Genomic DNA, 24,529 nt, shown 5'->3' with positions numbered 1-24,529 from the left:
TTATTTAAATTGTTTTAATGCTGCCTTTCCACACAAATAGGGTCCCCAGGGTGGCAAACATGAAAATGTTTTAAAAAGTGAACATTTTTAATATTATAAAGAGAAACTAATTTTTTAAAAAATATATTGCTATGAAAGTAGCTGTCATAATTTTCTTGTAATGATCGCTTCATAGAGAGCTTTGCAAAGAGCCATCTTTCACAATTTTTAATAATGCAATATCAAGATGACCGCAATTTGGAAGTGAAAGACTTTCTTTTCACAGTTGCCCCACTCCACTCTAGCCCCATTATATTCCGTATACCATTTTCTTTGCATCCAAAGCGCAACGGATGAAACCATTATCTTGTTAAGCAACAGAGCTCGGAGTTTGCGTCCCTTTCTGAACGCCTCCGTTTCTCCCTGAAAGGCGCGAGCGGTCATCTCTGAGCAGGGGCCGTTTTATTCACTGTGAGCTGAGCCACGAGGATGGCCAGCCACATATAAAATGGCCATTCAGTTGTTCATAAGTCTGGAATGTTGGCTTGACGGCCACAATCAACGAACTAACGGAGCAGAAGCAAATGGCAAAAACAGGCTAAAACCACAGGCTTGATAATGCTGCTCTACACCCTGTGCAAAACGCAGCAAGAAGAATGGACTCTTTCTCGGTTACATGTCCCTTTTTTTCCACTCTACATTACTTCTGTACGAACCACACCCCAGCATTCTTTCCAGACTTCCCTGCTCAGTTTTTTTTTTAAATATATCTGGATTCATATGGTAACAATTGGCTTTTCCCTTTATAGCCAAAAGTAATGTTTTATTTTTCAAAATGTTTTTTTCTCTCATGGAAACTGTTTCGCTTGTTTCTGCTCCAGCCTTTGTGAAAGCTTCTGGTTAGCTGAACTGGTATAGAGTGAAAAGTTAAAACCACTCCTAATTTCCTTTTGTAGGGGGGGAAAAAAGCCCTTTGATTTTAAAATCGCACAAAAGACAATTGTGAAATGGACTGGCAGTGTAAAAGGGCGTTTGATAAACGACATCTCTTGTGACTTGGAATCATAATTTGTTGAGATTGCTTTAGTGTCGCTTTTACAGCATGTGAGGCCTAGTGCGGTTTTGTGGTCAAATTGCTGGTTCTTCTGTAGGGTTGCCAGCTCCGGCTTGGGAAATACCTGAAGATTTTGGGGGTGGAGCCTGAGGAGGGTGGGGTTTAGTAAGGGGAGGGGCTTAAATGGGGTATAATGCCATACAGCCCACCTTCCAAGGTGGCCATTTTCTCCAGGTGAACTGATTTTTATCGCCTGGAGATCAGTTGTAATCCCAGGAGATCTCCAGCCACCACCTGGAGATTGGGAACTCTATTCTTCTGTCTGTGAGATGTTGGGAATGAGACTCTTTGCTCAAACTTCAGTGAGTCTGTTTCATAGCTAGGGTTGCCAGGTCCCTCTTTGCCACCGGTGGGAGGTTTTTGGGGCGGAGCCTGAGGAGGGCGAGGTTTGGGGAAGGGAGGGACTTCAATGCCATAGAGTCCAATTGCCAAAGCAGCCGTTTTCTCCAGGTGAACTGATCTCTATCGGCTGGAGATCAGTTGTAATAGCAGGAGATCTCCAGCTAGTACCTGGAGGTTGGCAACCCTACTCATAGCCTAACTTGAATAAGGTACCCAAAAGGTAAGGAATCAACATGAAATCATGGGCTAATGTTGATACAAGTGATTTTGTGAATAATAGATAATAAATTTAATACAAACACAAATTAATGTAAATATAAACAACTTGTATGTAGCCTTGTTCTAGCCTCTGCGTAGCTGTGCTGAACGTGCCAAATAAACATAAAAACACAAAATTACAACAGTGTGACAATATACCCAAACAATATCACAGCTCAGACCATATGCGTTTCGGCTGTGAAGCCTTCTTCAGTGGTCTGAATAATACAATTCTATGCCATTTTGAAAGTGCATGAATGTATAAGAAAATTGCAATCCTTAGACTGAGTAAGATGACCTTTGGAAATTGTAAAGTCTAAAATTTGTTTATGTATGTTTCATCCAGAGTTGCCTTTATAATCTTAGGCTCCTTTAGAAGTATTCCTTTCACAGTATTCAGTCATCAAGATATATTGAAAAAATGGGTGAAACAGTGAACTCACATTTTCACTATGATTTCCACAGTGAAACCATTTCAAGGTTTCTACAGCCTCCCTGGGATTAGCTGGAAGCCCAAGCTAGAGCTGAGTGTCACCCGCATACTGATAACAACCCAGCCCAGATCTCCAGAGGACATCACTCAGCAGTTGAGTGTAGATATTAAAGACCATAGGGGATAAGATTGAGACCTTGTGCGACCCCCCCCCCCTCCAGGCCAAAGGCCAAGAGGCTGAGCAGCAATCCCCCAGCACCGCCTTCTGAAACCTACCCTCAAGGTAGGACCAGATCATATATTAAGCAACCCTGGACTTCAAACATCGAAACACTTCCTCTGTTTCTTTGATTAAGATCTCCTTCGAACAGAAACGTTGTAATATATGCAGAATATATTTCAAGAATTTATAGCACAGAAGAGCAATTATACTTGCAAGTCATGTGTGTTGCTTCCAGAAGCCAAAAAAGTTGCTATAATCTGAAATGAAAACAGATATTCAGACCTTTTGAGCCTGTATAATCAGCCACCAAACCCAAGCAAAATACCATCATCTTTCAGCACGCATTTGAAAAAAGATGGTTCAGTGTCTACTAATTTATTTATCCCGGCAGGAATCAAAGCCGGGAAATTAGAAGGATGTATTGTTCTTTCCACTGACTATTTCCCATGGAAAAAGAGGGGTGTGGGATTATTATTTTTTTCCAAATCCCAAAAGGAAGGGGATGGTGGGGTGGAGCACATTATTGTGATAATTAAATTAAAAATAATAATTGCTTTTTTAAAAACAAGCAGAATTCTACTAAAGATATCTAATCTAGAAGGATCTATTCCCACCAACACCCATACACTATTGTAACTGTTATAGGAACACTGCTCTCAAATTACTGTCCAACAATTACTGTTTGTGCATGGGACAGGATCATCTCTGCTGGCCCCACTCCCTGCACCTGTGTGTGTTCAGTATAACCTGTGAACAAGTCTATGTTTACAGATTTTGCTGCAAGATTGTACAAATACAAAGCTCACTGGGTGGTGCTACGCTGCTCACTCTTTCTCTTCTCTAAACTTATTTCAGAGGGTTATTGTAAGAATAACATTTGGGGAGTTATGTATAGTGCTCTGAGCTCCTTTGAGGGAGGATAGGATGATTATGTAATTAAAACGAAAATATTATTAAAAGTTCCTGAAAGTACTAAAATCGTAAACTGAACCTTGCAAATGCAAGGTCATGATTGCATCTATAGATCCTGTGTTCACTCACCTTTATGTGTATAGGCGTTTGTAGACAAGTTGAACAATATGCATGGCAAGACTGGCCAAGTGGACATGATCCTAAATAGTAGCTTGCAACCTTTCCTAGACAATAACAAAGGATAGAGACTTACCTGGGGGAGGGACTCCCCAGCAGCACAGAATTATTGCCAGCGATGTGGTGATGTCATTTCTGGTAGGACCTGAAAGAGACATCACAGCATCACCGGCAACACTGTAGCATGTGTCCCCCAACTCTACAGTTTAACCACAGAGTTTTGAGTGAATGCTAGGTCACCACCTGAGAGTGATGCCATGGTATCAGGTGACAGTGATGCCCTCTGTTGTCACAGGACATTTTTCTCCCATTGCCCAGGTGAGTAGCTGAAGCAAAAGACATGATTTCCTGGTACCAATCACTGGTCATGTGATATCCCTCTGTATCTGGCTGTGTTTTAAATACTGTGGTTGCATTTTCTGAGAAATTCAGTTCAAAATGTCTGAATAAGCCAAGATATGACCTTTAAAATGGAAACGTTTTAGTTTTCTTCATATATATATATATATATATTCATATATATATATATAAAAACATAACATGGTCAGTTGCAAGGAAGTTAACCTCCTCTTTCCCATCGGCGCCATCTCCCTGGTAGAAATTGGGCCCTCTAGGCTATTACGAACTCCAATAGGGAAAAAAGAGGCTTTTGTCTTACAACTGTCCTTTCTTACTCAGTATTGCTAATAGAAGATCAGGGGTGGGGGAAAATAGTATACGGCAAGGGTTGTCCCCCTACCGCATTCAAAATCAGGGTCCCCACAACTGCTTTTTAATAAGAAAGTACACATTGGGGAACGATTCACAGATATCCCCTGTACTTTGTCCCTGAAATAAAATAATAGCAAAAATGCTTTTCTGTGGTGAATATCCTGAAGTGGCTCTCTGAATTTATTTAAAGAGGCCCTCTTGACTTTCCCACCAATCAAAGAAGCTCAAACAGTTGGGCATACAAAAGAGGGCCTTTCCAGTGGCAGCCCTGCGATTATGGAACAATCTCCCCAGGGAGGTGAGCCCTCTCACTGTCAGTCTTCAGGAAGCAGTTGAAGACTAGGGCTGCCAGGTCCCTCTTCCCCACCAGTGGGAGGTTTTGGGGGCAGAGCCTGAGGAGGGTGGGGTTTGGGGAGGGGAGGGACTTCAGTGCCATGGAGTCCAATTGCCAAAGCGGCCATTTTCTCCAGGGGAACTGATCTATATCGGCTGGATATCAGTAGTAATAGCAGGAGATCTCCAGCTACTACCTGTAAGTTGGCAACCCTATTAAAGATAGTTTTACTGATCACTGATTTAGTTTTTATTTATTGGCAGACCTACCGTAATTGGAGTTTTTAGTTTGTTGGAGTTAACCCTAAATTGTGACCTTTTATGGGTTTCTATAACTGTTGTTTTATTTACATTGTTTTTAATGTGTGTGTTTTTATAATCGTTATATTGTAAGTCACCTTGAATTCTACAAGGGAGAAATGCTTTAAATAAAATTAAAAAATAAGTACATTCTTCATTTACCTGCTTTTTGGTTGTTTCTTACTTCTTTCCAGATCTATGGTGGACCTGACTTTTCTTCACCCAGGCTGGCCCAGCTTTGTGTCCCAAGATCTCCTTCGAATCCTCTCCATGTCTCGAGCACTGGTAATACCATGGCAGTCCGATTCAAAACAGACAGATCTTTGAATGGAAAGGGGTTCAATGCAACGTGGCAAGAGAGAGCTGGAGGTGAGAATTGTGGCATGTGCTAGTATGATGGGTGAACATTTGTGCCATCTGTAAATTGTAGTAAAACATGATCTTCATTATTCAAGACAAAAGCCCTCAGACTTATATGAGTTCTAAAACATTCGCATAATAATAGTTATTCATTTAGCACATACTTATGCTGCCCTTCCTCCAAGGAGCTCAGGGTGACAAACTTTGTTCTCCCCTCCACACCGCATCCCTGTAAAGTAGGCTAGACAGACAATATTGATGCAATCACATACAGTTATACGTTTCTAAGTGCAATCCAGTCAGTGGGTTTAGAATGGTATGACTCTGCTTGGGGTCGCCTTGCACGCTTGGCATGGGTGATCCCATGTTACCGAGCGAGCATCTGTGACAGAGGGGATTTGAACGTGAGTCTCCTAGAAGCTTGTCTGATCCTCTAGCTACTACTGCAAGCTGGCTCTCAAGTGAGCAAACCTTTGTCCTCCTTGAGGTCAGCTCATTCCTCCTGTGCTTACTTGTTCAAAGACTTACTCATGATTAGTGAAACTAGGGAACCGATAAAACGACAGCTGGCCAGTGCCCTGAAGAATGCTAGAATGTGTACTGATTGAGCTTGAAGCACAGCTCTTTCAGAGCAGCTTTTTCTTCACCTTCGAAAATATCTTTGAGCCTGACCCCTAAATTCAGAGAGAGTGTTCTTTATTGATCGTCACAGAAGTTAAACTGCTGAAGGTGCAGAAATGGATCTTAATTTGTTTGTCTAGAATATTGGTGGGAACTGGCCAGTTTTGGAGTCTTCTGTCTTCAGCAGGAGCCTCACTTCTGGAAACATTTCTGTGTTTGCTTAATTTACTGTAGGATTTCCTTGAGAGCAAAAGTATAGAGCAGGATTTAAATGCTGAAAAATGTCCGTTTTGCTATTGTCAAGTTGTGGTGGGCCCAAAAGGACCTAAAGATGTCCCTCATTTGTGCGGATTCTCTCCCCACCGTTACAATTCCCTTATAGCAGTAAAGCTTACATCAAGTCACCACATATTTGGCGGGAAGAAGCAGTACCTCTTTGTCCATATTTGGCTACACCTATAGAATGACAGCACACAGGTCCCTTACAACTTCAAGTATGCAAAAATGGTCTTTCTGCCTATATATTCATCTAACAGATATTCATTAACTAATTTCCAGGATGTGGAGGAATTTTCCAACTTCCACATGGTGAAATCCATTCTCCCAACTATCCTCAGGCTTACAGCAACAACACAGACTGCTCTTGGCTCATCCAGGTCGAGAGTGGCCACCATGTTCTGCTGAACTTCACAGATTTTGACCTAGAATCTCATCGCACATGCAGCTATGACTATGTTTCAGTGAGTAATAAATCCAGTGGGATTATATTGAACCATTCAGATTTCCCTTCTCATATCCTGTCCTCTAGAACAAAGCTTCTTAAACTGTGGGTCACGACCCCATATGGGGTCGCATAACTGAATGTGGGGGTAGTGAAAAATTTGATTTATTATCCATAGATGTTTGATTTGTATACCTATTTTATATACCTATATACCCAAGGTTGTGTAAAAATTTCTTGGGCAAAAAGGGATAGCGAGTGGGAAAAGTTTAAGAAGCCCTGCTCTAGAATTGTGTTTGAGTTTAGTTGGATATTAAAGTTCTGTCTGTAGTACATGAAATATGATGGCTCATTCATACAAGCAGGTCCTCACTGGGTTCTGCTATCATCAAGTAATAAATATGTAAAGCAGACCCATAGCTTTGTGTGGGCCCACTGCAGGCATTCATGGGAAACTGATTTTTCCCACGATTCTTGGGTGCAGAAGCAGCCATTACAGATTATGAAAAGTAAGTATTTTTAAAATTATCCCGGGGGGGCATTTTTCAAGGTAGAGTCACTAAATTCACAGCGCGGCTGCAAGGGACTCTCCTTGCATGAACCCCAAAGTTTTGTAAAGTTTGGTAAAGTTTGGTGCTGTGGGTCCAATTTTATGGGGTCCTGAAGGGGTCATCCCCCCTCCTCCATAGAAAAGCATGGTAAAGTTTACTATGCTTTTCTATGGAGAAGGGAGGTGACCCTTTCAGAGGCCCATAAAATTGGACCCCCTGTCTCAAACTTTAACAGACATTGGGGTTCATGCAAGGAGAGTCCCTTTGCAGCTACACTGCAAATTTGGTGACTCTACCTCAAGCTCATTAAAAAAATTCCATAGGGTAAAGCCCAGGGAACGCTGAAGCCGAAAAAAGCCGAAAACCCATTCGGCCTTTTCGGCGATCAGCTGTCCGGTTTAGGCTTGATTCCCAGTTTTAATATCCAGCTTAATTTAAACCCAAAAAAGCCGAAAAGGTCTTTTTTGGGTTTATTTTCGGTTTGGGTTTACCAATATGCACAGCCCTACTGGTGAGTCATTACCCATTAGCTGTAGTGAGCTTGATGAGCCAAAGGTCTATCTTGGTGTATTCTCGTATATATGAACCACTATGAATGCAGTGTCTGAAAGACAAGTTACATCATCATGTGGTGTTAATTCCTCTAGCACTTATTCATATGGGTGGTACCATGGATTACAGTGGAATCACTTTTTTGAAGTATTATTTCTGAAGTTCAAATTAAAACGGGATTACTGTAGTTGCTATTGCTGGACCTTTTGGATATTACTTTGGGAAATTAAACAAACAAACCCCAAACCCAAACTGAGGAGACAGAGATTATTCTGAAGTCTGCTGTGTAAGTGAGCTCTGAGTAGGGTGGCTAGCCTCCAGGTGGGGTCTGGAGATCTCCTGGAATTAAAAAAATATCTTTTTTTCTCTCTCAGTTGTTAGCAACAATTTCCTTGTATGACTTCTAAAGCCTCTCTATCCCTCCCTCCCATTTTTCTTCAGCCCTCTTCCAAGGATCTCCTTACCTCTTCCATTTTATCCTCACAACAATCTTGTGAGAGGGATTAGTCTGATAGAAAATGGCTGCTCCAAGGTCACCCTGTGAGTTTCACGGCTGAGAGAGGGTTTGAACTCCGCTTTCCCTACTCCTAGTTTGATCTAAAGCTGTAATCCTATGCACACTTACCTGGTAGTAAACACAATTCAATATAGTGAGATTTACTTTTGAGTAGACATGCACTAGCTTGTGCTGCATCTGCTGCTATATCACCTCAATCCTGTTCTTAGGGTTTTTGAGTTATATCATTATCTGTTTGCTTTTGATTATTTTTGTATTGTAAATTGGTTTTGGTACAGTTTTAGGGAAGGTGTCAATGCATTTAATAAAATAAAATGAACTGTAAAGTTGAAACTCCATTCTTAGATAGTCTACTGTTTTAGGTGTTTTTTAAAGATAAGAGAGGAGATATCAATGCATCCTCAGGTGCATGCTTTTGTGAAGGAATTATAGAACTGTTGCTTGTACATGTACTCCTGAGGAACAAGGTTCCTACACAAATCATCCAGAGCCCTCCAAAAGTATGCCTTCTTGCAGTCAGTGGTACTTTGTGCATTAAAATTAAAATTAAAAAAAATGCGGGATGAAGCCTTGGAAGTCGTTTCTGATGTAACCTTTGGTGTGATTTGGGGGGTTATTCTTGTGAAACACATGTGGAAAACATTATGTCAGAATCAAAAATCTTCTTGAGCTTTTCATGAGAAAATGGTAGGAATGTGGCACCCCACTCACAGATCCTTCTTGAAACAGCCATGGAAACCACCCTAAAAGAAGCATGGAAACACAGAAGTGTTAGGTCAAACAGCACACTCTTCTTTCTTTCTCTGTAGCATTACTACTGAAAGAGAGGGATAGATAGAGACAGACAGACACAAAGAAAGTGCACATGATTTCCATAGCCTTGTGTTACATAGCTACTACCTTTTCCAGCCTTTTTGGGCATAATAAAGTACTTCATGTTCCCTATTGTGCCATTGTTCTCCCCCCCGCCAAACTGTTCATTTTTGCAAGGAAAACACAGTTAAAAAAATATTTCAACCGTGTGTTTTCCAGCCAAGCAATCTGAGGCTACATCTTCAGCTCAGCTTCCCAGCATTTGGAGATGATTTGGGCACAAAGAAAATGAGGCACGTTGGGGGGAAGCAAACAGATCTGCTCACTCTAGAAAGGCTTGTGTCTGTGTGATGCTTTGTGCGTGTGTAAAGTGCCATCAAGTCACAGCCGACTTATGGCCACCCCTTTTTGGGGTTTTCATGGCAAGAGACTAACAGAGGTGGTTTGCCAGTGCCCTTCCTCTGCACAGCAACCCTGGTATTCCTTGGTGGTCTCCCATCCAAATACTAACCAGGGCTGACCCTGCTTAGCTTTCCAAGATCTGACGAGATCAGGCTAGCCTGGGCCATCAAGGTCAGGGCATGTGATGCTTTAGGCTTCCTAATTTCTCTGTAACGTTCAAAAATAAAGTAATGAAAATAAGCTTGAAAAAATTATGACATTTAGAAGGTGGCAGTGGTGTTTTCAGAGGCCCTACTGTTGCTCCTCCTGAGATTGACCACAATGTGACTTTTACCCATCATTTCCACTTTTGACATGCTTTACAATTTACTGTGTCCTGCGGAAATTCACTTTTCAGTGGGTTTCCAGGATGTGGCAAATGTCACTTCTTGCCACATACAAAGTAATTGTCCCATGACTTGCTCTAAACAGTAGCATTACCATATACACAGTATGTGACCATCAGGCTTCAGTTAATACATATAATGATCCAGTAGCTGTAGCAGACATTCAACATGTTGCTGAGTAGCACAAATTATTTCCCCTGACCTCCCTTGAGTCATATGCTTTTGCAAATGCTGTGATTTCAACAAGCTGTCACTGAGTCAGTTACTCATGATTTTTATACTGAGAGAGGTTCATGTGCTGTTATGTAAATTGAAAAAGATTGGTGAAATTTGTAAAAGATTGGCAGAAAAAAGTGTTGGTTATTTTGTTCTCATGTGGCTAGCCAGGGATGCCAGAAAATGGTGTTTGCTGTTTGCAGACTTCCCCCCCACCAACCCAAGCTCTAAGGGAATATCCAATTATTCCTCAATTTATTAAGAAATAATAATAATGAGGAGGCAGAGAAGCACTTATCAGCATACATCACTGCATACAGATGATAAACAATAAAACAAAACAATAAAACAAAGACAGCACCAATATAAAATGAAAACAGCAGCAACTGAACATCCATGGAAACAGATAAGCCCTTTGCATTGTGAGTTACTAGTAATAAATTGATAGATCCAAAGAGAGAGAGAGAGAGATGCACCATATAAAAGCAAAAACTGTAACAATTAGGAGACCAGTCACAAATATTGACAGAAATGTCTGGTTGGGATAATTAATTAATTTCTGCTGTCACCAGTTTCCCTGACCTGGATGGCCCAGGCTAGTCTGATCTCATCAGGTTTTAGAAACTAAGCAGGGTTGGCCCTGGTTAGTACCGTAATTAGATGGGAGACCACTAAGAAATACCAGGGTTGCTATGTAGAAGAAGGCAATGGGAAACCACCTCTGAATGTCTCTTGCCTTGAAAACCCTTCTGGGTCGCCATAAGTCAGCCACGATTTGAAGGCACTTTATTTTATTTTTTATTTTATTAGATTTATAACCCACTCTCCTCCCAGCTGTGACCAGGCTCAGAGTGGCTAACAAGTCACTGAACAAGTCAGCATTATACATAAAACATGCGCACACACACATCACAAGTTATTCTCCCTAGAAGCCAAAATGATTAAACTGAGGTTATTGTACTGTGGTCACATTATGAGAAGACAAGAGTCACTGGAAAAGAAAATAATACTAGGAAAAGTCGAAGGCAGCAGGAAAAGAGGAAGACCCAACATGAGATGGATTGAATCTACAAAGGAAGCCACAGCACTCAGTTTGTAAGACCTGAGCAAGGCTGTTAACGATAGGATGTTTTGGAGGATATTGTTTCATAGAGTCGCCGTGAGTTGGAAGCGACTTGATGGCACTTAACACACACACACACATCACCAGTTACAGCTGTTGTGATTCATCACTCTGTCCTTCTCTGTATACTCCCCAAATTTGCTTTAAAATGTGACGAACCAGGCCTTTTTGCCTATTATTCACCATTTTTTCTTTTTTTCTCTTAATGTATCTAAAGATCCTAAGGACTGTCTGAGAATACAGTTCACTGCATCTGACAAAGTGGGCTTATGCCCCAAAACGCTTATTCTAATATAAATGTGTTAGCCTTTAACATTCACCAAGACCCTTTGGTTGTTTTTTATAATATGGCGAAGTTCTAAACCATAACTACCCATATTGTTCTGTCATGCAGGTCTTTGATGGGCCCAGTAGTGATGCTCCACTTCTTCGAAAAGTCTGTGGTGGGCAGCGGCCTTCTCCTGTAGCATCCACCCTAAATACCATGTTTGTCCGCTTTCGGTCAGACAGCAGCATCCATCACAGTGGCTTCCGTGTTCGTTTTGCTGAAGGCAAGTTCCTCTCTGCCTTGAACGTATTTTAATTCTGATCATTTGCCAGTTCTTTTACTGGGCCTGAACATTTTTCATTCTAGAGATCTGGTAGGGCTTTACAGTGTAATCTTAAAATATGTCTGCTCAGAATCCTACGCCAGTCAAGAGGCTTACTCTTGTGAAAGACCAGTGCAGGGGTAGCCAACTTTGGATTCAGAAATTCCTGGATATTTGTGGGTGGAGCCTGTGGAAGGTTTGGTTTGGTTTGGGGAGGGACCTCCGAGGGATCAAATATTACCCTCCAAAACAGCCATTTTTTCTGATCTCTGTAGGTCAGTTGTAATTCTGGGAGATCTCCAGGCCCCACCTGGAGGTTGGTAACCCTACATCTGACCCAGTAAAATGCAGTTCCATATCTTCATGTATTTGTTTTAATCCAGCTGGGTACCTGACCATCATGACAAGTGATCTTCACAGATTTATCAGAAACAAAGGAAGCTATGTATTTTTATGCTAGGTCTAATTTCATTACATTTCAGTAGCAGTTTTAACATAGTGTCTTTGTGTGTTGTATTCAACAGCATGTGGAAGTGTCTTAGAAGCTGATTCAGTTGGTTCAGCCATTTCCTCTCCTCTGTATCCAGCCAGTTACCCAAACAATCAGAACTGTAGTTGGATTCTGCGGGCCCAGGAGCCATGTAAGTTAAAATACACACACCTCTCTAGTTGAATGACTAACATCCTCTTCTCATCTGTAATAACAATACAGAATTCCTTCTTTTCTTCTCTGTAGGAAGTCCTGCATCCTGATAGATCAGCAGGCCAAGGCCTCCTAGAAAGGGACAGGTTTTAATGCAAAACAATTTAGGATTGCAAATACCCCTTATGTGTGATTTTCATTTTTTTATATAATTGTAGGTAGATTACATGCCCAGTTTTAAGGAACGTTATTTTCCCAAGACAATACAACACATTTGTGGGGGTTACAGAACTTGGACTCAGATGCAAGTCCTACTCTTTTTTAATGGGCCAAGTTGATTCTGTATGAATATTTAAAGGAATGAAAATCCTGTTCATTGTGTACTGAATCTTGCTCCCACATTTAACAATCTGGGTTGATTAGAAGGATGCTGTTGCTGTACTTATAAATTAAATTGTGATAGATTTTATTGACTAACCACAAAGGGAAGTGAGTAGACATCTGCTAGCTGGAAGGGGTGACCTACAGATACAAACCAATATATGAAATCCATGAAAATTCAGTTCAGATTTATTTGTGTGAAAAGCAAAACTAACAGTTGTGCTTTCAAACTTCTTCTATCAACAGTCAACCACATCACATTGTCATTCACTGATTTTGCAACTGAAGACCTCAGGCGTAATTGTACCACAGATTATGTGGAAATTCGAGAAGGGGACAATTATGATGCACCTCTGCAAGGTATACTAGCATTTACTGACCAGCTTTGAAAAAGTAGAGTTGGAACTGTGATGGGATGATTGGCCTTCAAGGATATTAAGGATATGTATGTATTTCAGAAACTGCTGTACTTGAAGTTCCTTAAGTAAATGTCAAATATCATAACAGGGTTCCTTACTGTGACAGATTATAGTTCTGTTAGCCTTGCATGTAGGGATCAGTAGACACGGCTGCTCTGTCACTTACTAGAGCCACTTTTTCTTTTATCTTTCTATAGCAAAGGGGTCTTCTAGACTGTTCATTATTTGCAGAAGCTGAAACATGGCTTCTACCATTCAGTCTACACTGAAAAAAAGTGGGTAGTGTACAATGTAAGTCTTTGCTGATTTGGGGGTCTAATAAAGTGACACTTGCTAGACGTCAGTAAAAGACTAGTGATGAAATTCAATTATAGCTGTTGGTTAAAGATACAGCAAGAGGAAGAATCAAATTCACACTCTAGGTTTTGCACAATGCCTGAAGTCCCTCTGGTAAAATGTGGATTTTTTTTCTGCATTCAGCTGACAGTGCTTTTCAACAATATCTGAATTTGCACAGAGGAAATGTACAGTGGCTGGCACTGCTTTAGTAATGTCCAAAGCTATTGAATGAAGAACACAGATCCTGGAATCTGGATACTGATGGAGATCTTTTGCTGAGGCAAGAGCTCCTGGGTGGTCTGGAAATATTTATAGCAAGTTCACCAGAACCAGATATCGAGATACGGTGACAATGATTTTACCCTGTCCTCTGCGGTCTGTGTAGATTTTATAATAGTTATGGAAATAAAATTTATGGTTAACAATCAGAAGTTCACAGATAGACACACTGGTACCCTGAGATTGTATGGTGTTGGCTCCAGCCAGCTTTTCCACTGTTTTCATCCATTCTCCTGCTTACTACAGCTGCTGTCCCACATGGTTATTTTGTCCATGAAGACATGATCCCCAGAAAAGCTGGTTAGATCCAACCCAGAATCTTGTTGTGCCTCACAGGAGATGTTGAAGTCATGCAACTCAGAGAAGCCTGGGTTAGGGTCTGGTGATGGTAAACATGCCTCACAAAAACAGGATGGGAAAGGAGCACTACAGAAAAGCTCTCTTATCGTTTTCTTATATTGTTTTCCAGGGCGATACTGTGGCACCACTATGCCGCATCCCATCACTTCTTTTGGCAGAGCTTTGTCCCTCAGCTTCATCTCTAATAATGCTGCTACTGCTAAAGGGTTTCATGCTACTTTTGCCGCATCAACATCTGGTAAGCCTTTATTTATGTGCTTCTAAAAAAAAAGAATGACAAATTTAAAATGATGATACCTTAAAATGTTGTCTTGTTCTTTAGCATCAGAAACTCTCAGGGTTGTACAGCAGCTACCAAAGAAAAGGGTAAACGTTCTGACATTAGAAATCCAATAGAGCTCATTGGTGAAGATCAGGCAAGACTATTAGGATCTGTGGGTAGTTGCTCAGCCAATTAACAAGTAAGGGAAAGGAAGAGTGATCAGTAGATACGAAATGATTTATTGGCTGAAACCAAGTGTCAGTAGACAGCTGGTCTAGAGGGTAGGTTGTGGGTGGGATGGATTGACTGGCTTTATTCATCCTGTGAGATCAGTTGTGGTGTTGTAATTGCAGGTCTCTAATCTTACATACTGACCTAGTGGATGCAAAGAATTATGGGGTATAGACCTGCGCCATCAGACACTTGCATGGCAACTTGCTGATAATACTATAAGTCACTCAGTTATGGTAAATGTGTCATTTCTTACACCAAAATCCATGTTTGTTTGGGGAAAACTGTGTATTATGTCATGTGCGCACGGGGCATGTCAGAATGTATTCCAGACCTGATACATTTTCAGGAAGCAAAGGCTCTTGATACTGTAAAAATGTAGACTCAAATTTAATGTAGACTCAAGTTTACCATCTATGCAGGCCAAAGAGCTCTATTGAAATGCCTCCCTCTGCACCATACCATTTTATCATGTTCGACACACTGGTTTGATGCAAGAGTCCCAAATGGAGAGAATTAAAACTGTGGATATGCTCTTTGTCTGTCCTGCAGCTTGTTTGACTAGAGAGCTAGAATCCCTTATTTCCTGTAGCTGGGATTTCCTGTTATGAGTCATACAGCTGAAACGAAGATATTTCCTTTTGCCAAGAAGCTACAGTAAAGGCCGGTTCCATGTTTTCCCATCTATTGCAAAATATCTACTCTTCGTACATTCCTTGTTGACTTTTTTTCCTCACTGCAGCCTGCGGGGGTATCTTCCATATGGAGAGAGGAGCCTTCAACAGTCCCAATTTTCCTGAGTCCTATCCGCTGAACATTGAATGTGTCTGGAACATTCCAGGCTCCCCTGGCAACCGGCTCCAGCTGTCTTTCACGTAAATCAAATTTCCAAAGGGTTATTGTTCAGTGTCTTAATGGAGCTGCAGGAAGGAAACGCTGTATTTAGTAGGAAATGTAATTACCAGCATGTAAAACTGTAGCAGTGCCCACAACAACTTGGAAAGAGAACACAGTGGCAACCATAAAGGACTTGCCATCAAGTTTCCTCTGTTGTGTATAAATGCGTGAAACACATGGCACATTTTCAGACTATTATGTTCTATGCTACAGATGCCACCTTTGTAGTATATCATAGGCAAACAAAACCCATTAATGACTGGTTCTTCTTTTGCTTCTGTGGGTTTTCTTGCAAAATTAACAGTTCAGTGTCCTCATTAGCTCTGTTGCAGATATGAAGGGATACAGGAGATTTTATTAGCCTAACAGAGCGTAAATCATATGACAAAGTGACTTCAAATTGAACTAGTCTTCTGCTTCTACATGCCTTTACCCTAACCCAGGGTCTTCTATAAGTCCCATGTATAGCACAGCGCAGTCACAAAAGCTCCCTCTTTTTAAATAAATTTGAAGAAACCTCTATCGGTATTTGAGATGTCCCCTATCTGCAGATTTAAGTATCCACAGATAGGGGGCACAATTGGGAATTAGATAAATAAATGTACAATACAAAATGAAGCAGAGGAAGTTACTACAATACATTTGATAGTACGAAAATATAATTTATGGCGCAATCCTAAACTGAGTTACATCCAGTCATGAGTGCAAGTATATCCAGCTGTCAAAGTTAACATCTACATTAACAGCACATTCCAGGGGGGAGGAGAACCACAGCAGCCGGGATGGTGCAGCTGAGAAGCATCCTCATCCCAGGATGTTGGCATGGGCACTTGTGTCGGGAGAATGCTGGCAGGAGACCACGCCAGTGTCCAAGGGACACGCTGCTGCCCTGGTCCAAGGAGGCTGGTGCAAGTGGCACTATGACAGCGTCCATGCCAGTGTGCCCGACACAAGTGGCACAGATGCCACTGTATGGGTCACACTGCCTCCTAAGCCAATTGCCCCCCCCCCCGGAATGCACCCTTAGTAATAACCTTGGCCTTTTCAGAGGGTAGCTGTGTTGGTCTGCAGGAGAACCGCTAGATTCTAGTCCAGGAGCACATTAGAGACCAACAAGAATTTCGGGGTATAAGCTTTTGAGAATCAAAGCTGTCAGGATCTGACAAAGGGAGCTTTGACTCTCAAATGCTTATGCCCCAAAATTCTTGTTGGTCTCTAAGATGCAACTGGATGCGAATTTAGATAATCTTGACCTCGTTAAAATTAGTGGCAACACACACACATACCCAAAGCAGTGACCATGGGTCCAGCAGTTCATCTTTTTAATGTACGTAATTATTTGCCAGGGTTTCATATTTATTTACATAACGGAAAGGGACATTCAAGAAATAATAGAAGGTCTTTGAGTGATCTGTAAGATGTCACTTAGTATATGCGTATGTTCACCTCATCCGTTACCAGTTTTGCAACCATTTTGCCAAAACTTGTGCCAAAGTTATTCGTCTTTTGAATTCTGGTCTTGCAAAATTGGTTCTCCCACAAGTTCTGGGCGTTAGCTTTTATTTAGTGTGAAGTGTATCCAGATGGGAGTTTGTTTCTGTTTCAGAGTACCCTGGAGAGCATATGGATCCACTCAAGCTGGAAGGAAATCTGAGAGCAGAAACATTTTGTAAATGAATTCTAGAAAACCTTTCTGTTTTAATTTATTTTTCTATTCCTGACTAGCTTTAGAAAGGGGAAAAAAGGATAAATTGTTAACAGAGAAAAAGTTATCTCAACTTCTGTTATTCAGGACAGCAATGACTAAGCCAAATCATTTGAATCCAGGGGGCTTCTGACTTTTCAGGTTGGCAGGGATTGCATTTTAAACTTGCCTTCTGTTCCTACACCAGGACTTTGTACAGGAAAGAGTGCTTTGAAATGGGCAGAGTGTCATGGTTTTGCTGCAACTCCCACAGCTGAGTCACAGAGCCTTTCATCTATAAATTAAGCAAGAGCACATGACATATGTTCCGGAATTCATGCATTTTCCAAGCAATATGTACACACCCACTACCAAAAATTCAAACCAATATTCATAACAAAGCAGTTTAAAAAGGCAGAAAATAAGTTTCTTCTGGAAGCAGATTTTTTTTAAAGAACGAACATATTCAGCCCCCCCAATAATTATTTTTTCCCTCCAGAAATCAAAAACATTGATTATTTTAGCCAAATAGTTTAATTTGTGTCAAGTAGGGTTGCCAACCTCCATGTACTAGCTGAGATCTCCTGCTATTACAGCTGATCTCCAGCTGATAGAGATCAGTTCACCTGGAGAAAATGGCCGCTTTGGCAATTGGACTCTATGGCATTGAAGTCCCTCCCCTCCCCAAACCCTGCCCTCCTCAGGCTCCGCCCCCAGAACCTTCCATTGGTAGCAAAGAGGGAACTGGCAACCCTAGTGTCAAGGCCACCCACAACATTAGAACCTAATTTCAGTGACACATCCTTGGAAAGCAATAACCCCTGCCCATATGCAGAGTACTTCTTTTAACTGGGCAATATGTCTAGGATTAGGAAGAGCATCTTCTGGATTTGCAGGACATAAGGTGTCAGTCAGTGTGACAAACAGACAGAACTAAGGTTTCCCATTTTTATTTTTTATTTTGACTAATAAATAGTTCCTTAAGCAAACCCACAAAAAGCCAGGCAGTATAAAATTAATGGGTAATAGATCAAATCAAGCCTGAACTGACCCTAGAAGCTAAAATGACTAAACTGTGGCTATCGTATTTTAGTCACGTCATGAGACGACAAGAGTCACTGGAAAAGACAGTCATGCTAGGAAAAGTTGAGGGCAGCAGGAAAAGACGCAGACCCAACAAGAGGTGGACTAACTCAATAAAGGAAGCCACAGCCTTCAATTTGCAAGATCTGAGCAAGGCTGTCAAAGATAGGACATTCTGGAGGACTTTCATTCATAGGGTTGCCATGAGTCGGAAGCGACTTGACGGCACTTAACACACACACATAAATTAAATTCTTGCTTGCCACTTGGAAAAAAACATCCAAGCTTGTTATGGATGTGGAGAGTGGGTGAGCGGGAGTGGAGAAAGTAGTTCTAGTCCCTACCTCACATTCAGAACATCATACTATTATTTTTAAAAAATTAAATTAAAGTTTAATGTAACAAAATAAAAAAGTATTACTCAGTGTAACTTAATATCCTCATTCCTTGGATAATCCATTTGAATTAAAAAGACTAATGAATGGGACAGTTAGGACAATTAGTTCAAGATTTTTCATCCATGTGGGGATGAGGCGCTATCGGCTCAAGGATGCAACACAGGGCAGGGCAGCCTTTGCCACAAACTCAACCACACTTAAAAAACCCAAGTAGAAGGGAAGGGGCGTTTGAGTCCCATAATGACTGGGTTTGATTTGTGTCTCCCTTGGTATTGCAGCTGGACAATAAGTACCTCTTTCATAGTCCTCATTAGGGTTGCCAGGGCCCTCTTCACCACCGGCGGGAGGTTTTTGGGGTGGAGCCTAAGGAGGGTGGGGTTTGGGGAGGGAAGGGACTTCAATGCCATAGAATCCAATTGACAAAGTGGCCATGCACCAGTTGTGGTACTGAGGCTGTGACCTCGTAGTTGTCCTCCCACTTAGGGTAGCTAGGATTGCCAACATCCAGGTAGTAGCTGGAGATCTCCCGCTATTACAACTGATCTTCAGCCAATATTCTTGTATATTTAAAACATTTTCCAAAATACAGTTTTACAGTCTAGGATATTTAAAGGGGGGAGATTCTGACATGCCCAAGAATGGTGGGGGAATAAATTGATCCCAAGTCCAGAAATGGTCCCAGGGAGGGAGAGGCAGGTAGTGCAAACCCTGGGGTATAACCCTGGTTATTGGAAGGAAACATGGCCAAGGCTACCAGACGTTCAAGTAAAGTACCTACAATTGTATGTTAAGAAATTATAACCTGAGAAGGGGAGGATTTTCTGATAGCCTATGCTAGCCCCACTTCGGACTTCCTTGCTATGGAGAGGGACCAAGATAGAACTGGGTACATGTTCATCCATGGTCATGATTCTCCCAGGATGCAATGCTCCTGTGATAGAAATAACTGGGGCCCACAATAGCCAGCCCAGTGAATGAGGACGTGTTTGTTTTCTTTCTTTGTCTGGTCTATCTAAATTATATCGTTTTGGAAATTTCTGTAAAGCTCTTTGGGGCCCTTTGAAGTGAAAAGTGGCATAGGAATGTCCCAAGGAACATCTTAGTCACTGGGAAAGGATCACTGCTGTTAATTAGGCAGATATTTATTCTTTCTATACTTATTACTGCTGTTTTTGTACATTGTAATATATATTAGGCCTGTATGGAGTTATTAACCTTTAGTATTTGCTGTTATTAAATGAATTAATATACATTTGGAGGGGAAATTAAAAAAGAAAAGAACATCTTAAACAAATAGCAATTGCCGGAAGGTAGAATGATAAACTGTTGTTTTGGGTAGAATGAACCCTGCTATAGAATACAAAGAATAAAATACCTTATGAAGACATAGAAGGTGAAATAGTGGCACAAAGCGTAATATGCACAGCAGCATAGCAAGATATGAGGGCCATTAATAAGCTTTCCTACTGCAAAAATCACTACATGCTATTTAGGAATATTTTCAATGATCCAGTACATCGATTTCCATTTGTGGTAATAAATGCATTCAAATCTGTCTTTAAAACAGGGAATTTCAGTTGGAAGAAAGTGTAAGCTGTGCCAAGGACTACCTAGAAATTTGGGAAGGTAGCCAGCTGATGGGGCGATATTGTGGAAACTCCTTACTGATGAATCGTACAACTATCATCGCTTCACAGTTTTTGCGGGTTAAATTAGTCTCGGATGGCTCAGGCAGTGGATTGGGCTTCCGGGCCACATTTGCTCACTGTAAGTAACATCATTGTTCTTAAAACACACAAAAATATATCAATTTTCAAATAAAGGGAGGTAGGTGGGAGTAGAAAAAATATGTAATAACAAAAATAGCTGTGCTTTCAGAGACCCAGTGAATGGTGTACAATAGCTCTGCTCATTTCTTAATAATTAGGGTTGCCAGGTCCCTCTTTGCCACTGGCAGGAGATTTTGGGGGTGGAGCCTTAGGAGGGCGGTGTTTAGAGAGGGGAGGGACTTCAATGCCACAGAGTCCAATTGCCAAAGCAGCCATTTTCTCCAGGTGAACTGATATCTGTCAGCTGCAGATTAGTTGTAATAGCAGGAGATCTCCAGCTATTACCTGGAGGTTGGAGAAAAAAGGCACTTGGTACTAACAGGAAGTCAGGAGAAAATAAGTACCAAAACAACGTGAATGCAACACAATTTAGGGCGGTTGGAAAAAAGTGCAAACGAACAAACAAACAAACAACAAACAACCAATGAACAAGATAAATACGTAGCTCTCAAGGAGTCTTCAAAGAGTCTTCTTGGGTGTTGTTAAACAAATCCCGGCGGTGAAAACGTCAAAGTTAATCCGGACTGTGTTTCACAATCTGTTCCTTCTCACCGTCTTCCTCATGAACTTTGCTTGCAAAAAGCCTCCGGGATTTGTTTAACAACACCCAAGAAGACTCTTTGAAGACTCCTTGAGAGCTACGTATTTATCTTGTTCATTGGTTGTTTGTTGTTTGTTTGTTCGTTTGCACTTTTTTCCAACCGCACTAAATTGTGTTTGCATTCACTTTGTTTTGGTACTTATTTTCTCCTGATTACCTGGAGGTTGGCAACCCTAATAATAATTGAATAATATATATTTTAATTTAATTACATCTGTAGTGTACAGATATATCCCACTGGGTGAACAGCTGAATGCAAGCATGGTATTTGCTAGTGGAAGCATTTCTTTCTCAATATCTGGTAATTTGTATGAGCATGTGGGGGCAGGATGAAACCCCTTTTCTTGCACTTGGAATGTGTTTCCAAAGTTGCTATTAATACAATAAATTGACCTGAAGAGTGTTTTATTTTCATCTCTCATTTTTCAGTGTTTGGAAATAGCATTGTGGGAAGTAGTGGACAAATTGCCTCCCCGCTCTGGCCTAGAAACTACCCTCATAATTCCAACTACCAGTGGACGATAACTGTGAATGCAACCCAGTTGATTCACGGGCAGCTCCAACAGATGGATATTGAGGCGTTTAGCAGCTGCCGCTACGACAAGCTGAAGGTGAGCTTGAAGTTGCAAATACCTCTGTGAAGTAGAATATGGTTTTAAAAAATAACAAAACAAAGTCGTTAGTCCATCCAAGACACAACTCATCCTCATGGAGAATTTAGTACACATACTATCTGATTTTCAAAATTCTTGTCATCAATAAACAAGAGAAGGGAAATACCATATGTATATAGGGTAAAACTTTTCAATAATCATTTAAGAAGTTGCTTTCATGTGGTAGGAAAAGCCTTATCATTCTGCTAACCCCAAGGGCATCCTTATGATTACTTCTGTACCTACCATTCTGGTGGCTGTTGGTTCTGCAACATCTGTAGACTTCCTCTGCAGTCTTCTACATTGACGTGTATTTCTCTGCCTTCCTGTATCCTTTCTGTCCACAGTCTCTGCCAGTTTCTGACTCTTTCCTTCCCATTGTGTCTTTCTCATCTGCCATTACCATTTCTTCTCATAGAGGGGGCCTGGGAAGTTAAACTGACCCTGGAGGAAACCAAACCAAGTGATCCCTCTGATGCCACAAGTAGGGCTGTTGAATTAAAAAAAATTTGGTATAGTTCGGATTCGGCTGAATTCGGCCCGTTTAGATTCGGGATATGCCGAAGTCCGAACTCCCCCACTTCGGGTCCGTGCAATTCGGCGGGAATTCAAAGTTCGGGGAAAAAATTCGGCCGAATAAAGCCATTAAAAACACAACCGCGCCTTTCCGCGGCTCTGGGGGGGGGCATTTTTGGGGGTAGAGGTCCCAAACTTTCAGCGGAGCTTCAAAGGACCCTTCTTGCCAGACCCCCCAAGTTTTGTAAAGATTGGGTTGGGGGGCTGAGATATGGGCCCCGAAAGGGGTTCCCCCCCACCCTTAATGTGCATCTCTGAGCAGAGCTTGCCGCCCACGCACAAAGCTCCCATCCCCGACAAACAGCTGATGAGAGCAAGGGGGGGAAGGTGCAAAGAAGTTTGCAAAGCAACACAACTGCAAAGCAACACTGCAAAGCAACACAACTGCAAAGCAACACCTTTGTAAACATGCAAAGGGCGGGGCAGGTGCTAAGAAGTTTGCAAAGCAACACAACTGCAAAGCAACACTGCAACTCAACACAACTGCAAAGAAACACCTTTGCAAACATGCAAAGGGTGGGGCAGGTGCTAAGAAGTTTGCAAAGCAACACAACTGCAAAGCAACACAACCCAACACAACCGCCGAATGTTTGGGGTCTGTACCCCAAAAAATGCCCCCCCTGCAGCCACGGAAAGAGAAAAGGGAGGAGCCGGTATTTCTGCCCCCACTGAACCCATCTTTACAAAACTTGGGGGGTCTCTTAAGAAGGCTCGTCTGAAGATATCCTGAAGGTTTGGGGGCTGCACCCCCCAAAAAGCGCCCCCCTGCAGCCACGGAAATGGAAAAGGGGGGAGGGAAAAGGGGTGGAGCCCATATCTCGGGACCCCCTGACCCAAAGTCTACAAAACTTGGGGGATCTCTTAAGAAGGCTCGCCTAAAGCTCCGATGAAACTTTGGGGTCTGTACCCCTAAAAATGCACCCCCTGCAGCCACGGAAAGAGAAAAGGGGGGAGCCCATATCTCGGGACCCCCTGACCCAATGTTTACAAAACTTGGGGGGTCTCTTAAGAAGGCTTGTCTGAAGCTCCACTGAAAGTTTGGGGTCTTTACCCCCAAAAATGCGCCCCCTGCAGCCACGGAAAGGAGCGAATGTGCACAAGCACCCACACACACACACACACGAGGATTTCTCTCACTCTCTCTCTCTCCCCGGCCCGGCCGCTCATCAGCTGATTCCTCCAGTACTCAATCCTGACTGATTGGCCAGAAGAAGACCCAGCTTGGCCACCGATTGGCTGGGGGAGGAGAATGCTGCTTACTGACGGTTATGCTGCTTACTGATGGCCCTGAATTTGCCGGATTTATTCGTGAACTCCCGAACTCGCTGAATTCGGCTCCCCGGTTTCCCGCCATTTTTGAGTTCGGTTCGTCCTGAACTAAAAACCGCCGAATCAGGGGAAATTTGGCTGTTTTTCAGTTCGGGCCGAACCGAATCGACAGCCCTAGCCACAAGCCAATGCTGTAGAACCTCTCAGCACAGCAGTAGCAACTGTGGGCACTGGTTCACCCATTGCCTTCTCCCACAAGCTGGCAGCCGTGTAGGAAAAGGCAGTTGGTGGGCTGATGCTGATCATCTTTACATCTGAAGGATCCAAGAGCCTCCTGAGGTCCTGACAGTTGCTGGGGCTTGGCTCTGCTTGCTCCTGCCCTCTAGTGGCCCTCCAGGGCAGTAGCCCACCACAAAAATTTCCTATTGGTTGAATTGGCAGCCTGTCCCAGCTTGTCTTATATCTCTGTTCTTCTTGGCTTTCATCACTTGCTCATGTGTGAATTTCTTTTCTCAGACAGCCACTCCTCCACATGGGCGGAGGATGCTAATCTGGTGAACCAGGTTGGTTTCCCCACTCCTACAAAGCCATCAGGACTAGTCACAGTTTTTATAGACCTCTCTCAGGCCCACCTACCTCACAGGGTGTCTGTTGTGGGGAGGGGAAGGGAAGGTGATTGTAAGCCGGTTTGATTCTTACTTAAGTAGTAGAGAAAGTTCGCATATAAAAACCAACTCCACTTCCTCCTTCTTTGTGTAGATTTTTTTTCTCCTGTACTTCTCAGTTAGACTGAGGTAAGATAGTATTTACTAAGTATGCTGCCCTGACATTCCCTGGAAAACACAAGACCTCAAAACATGCTTTAAACGTTTGAAGTCAATAGTCTATCAGGAGTGAGAAGGAATAGGCTTTCAGTTGGCATTTGGGGCTGTAGCAGGAGGAGAGAGCCTAGAAATTTGTGTCCCACTGGTGGAAATCCTTGTATCTGTGC

At 42.1% G+C, this 24,529-nt stretch overlaps 1 protein-coding gene across 1 annotated transcript in view; it reads left to right on the top strand.

The window, feature by feature from the left end:
• CUBN (cubilin) overlaps window positions 1-24,529 on the top strand; it is a 157,887-nt gene that overhangs the window by 76,072 nt on the left and 57,286 nt on the right. Inside the window, 9 exon segments of the mRNA XM_056857098.1 lie at window positions 4,977-5,151; window positions 6,322-6,503; window positions 11,439-11,595; window positions 12,159-12,275; window positions 12,905-13,018; window positions 14,165-14,293; window positions 15,291-15,423; window positions 20,178-20,377; window positions 21,470-21,651. Coding sequence (XP_056713076.1) covers window positions 4,977-5,151; window positions 6,322-6,503; window positions 11,439-11,595; window positions 12,159-12,275; window positions 12,905-13,018; window positions 14,165-14,293; window positions 15,291-15,423; window positions 20,178-20,377; window positions 21,470-21,651 — 1,389 coding nt within the window.

The sequence above is a fragment of the Euleptes europaea genome, chromosome 11, assembly GCF_029931775.1.
Source record: "Euleptes europaea isolate rEulEur1 chromosome 11, rEulEur1.hap1, whole genome shotgun sequence".
NCBI lineage: Eukaryota > Metazoa > Chordata > Lepidosauria > Squamata > Sphaerodactylidae > Euleptes > Euleptes europaea.
The sequence above is the reverse complement of the archived record's forward strand: the minus strand, read 5'-3'. Positions and strand labels throughout refer to the sequence as shown.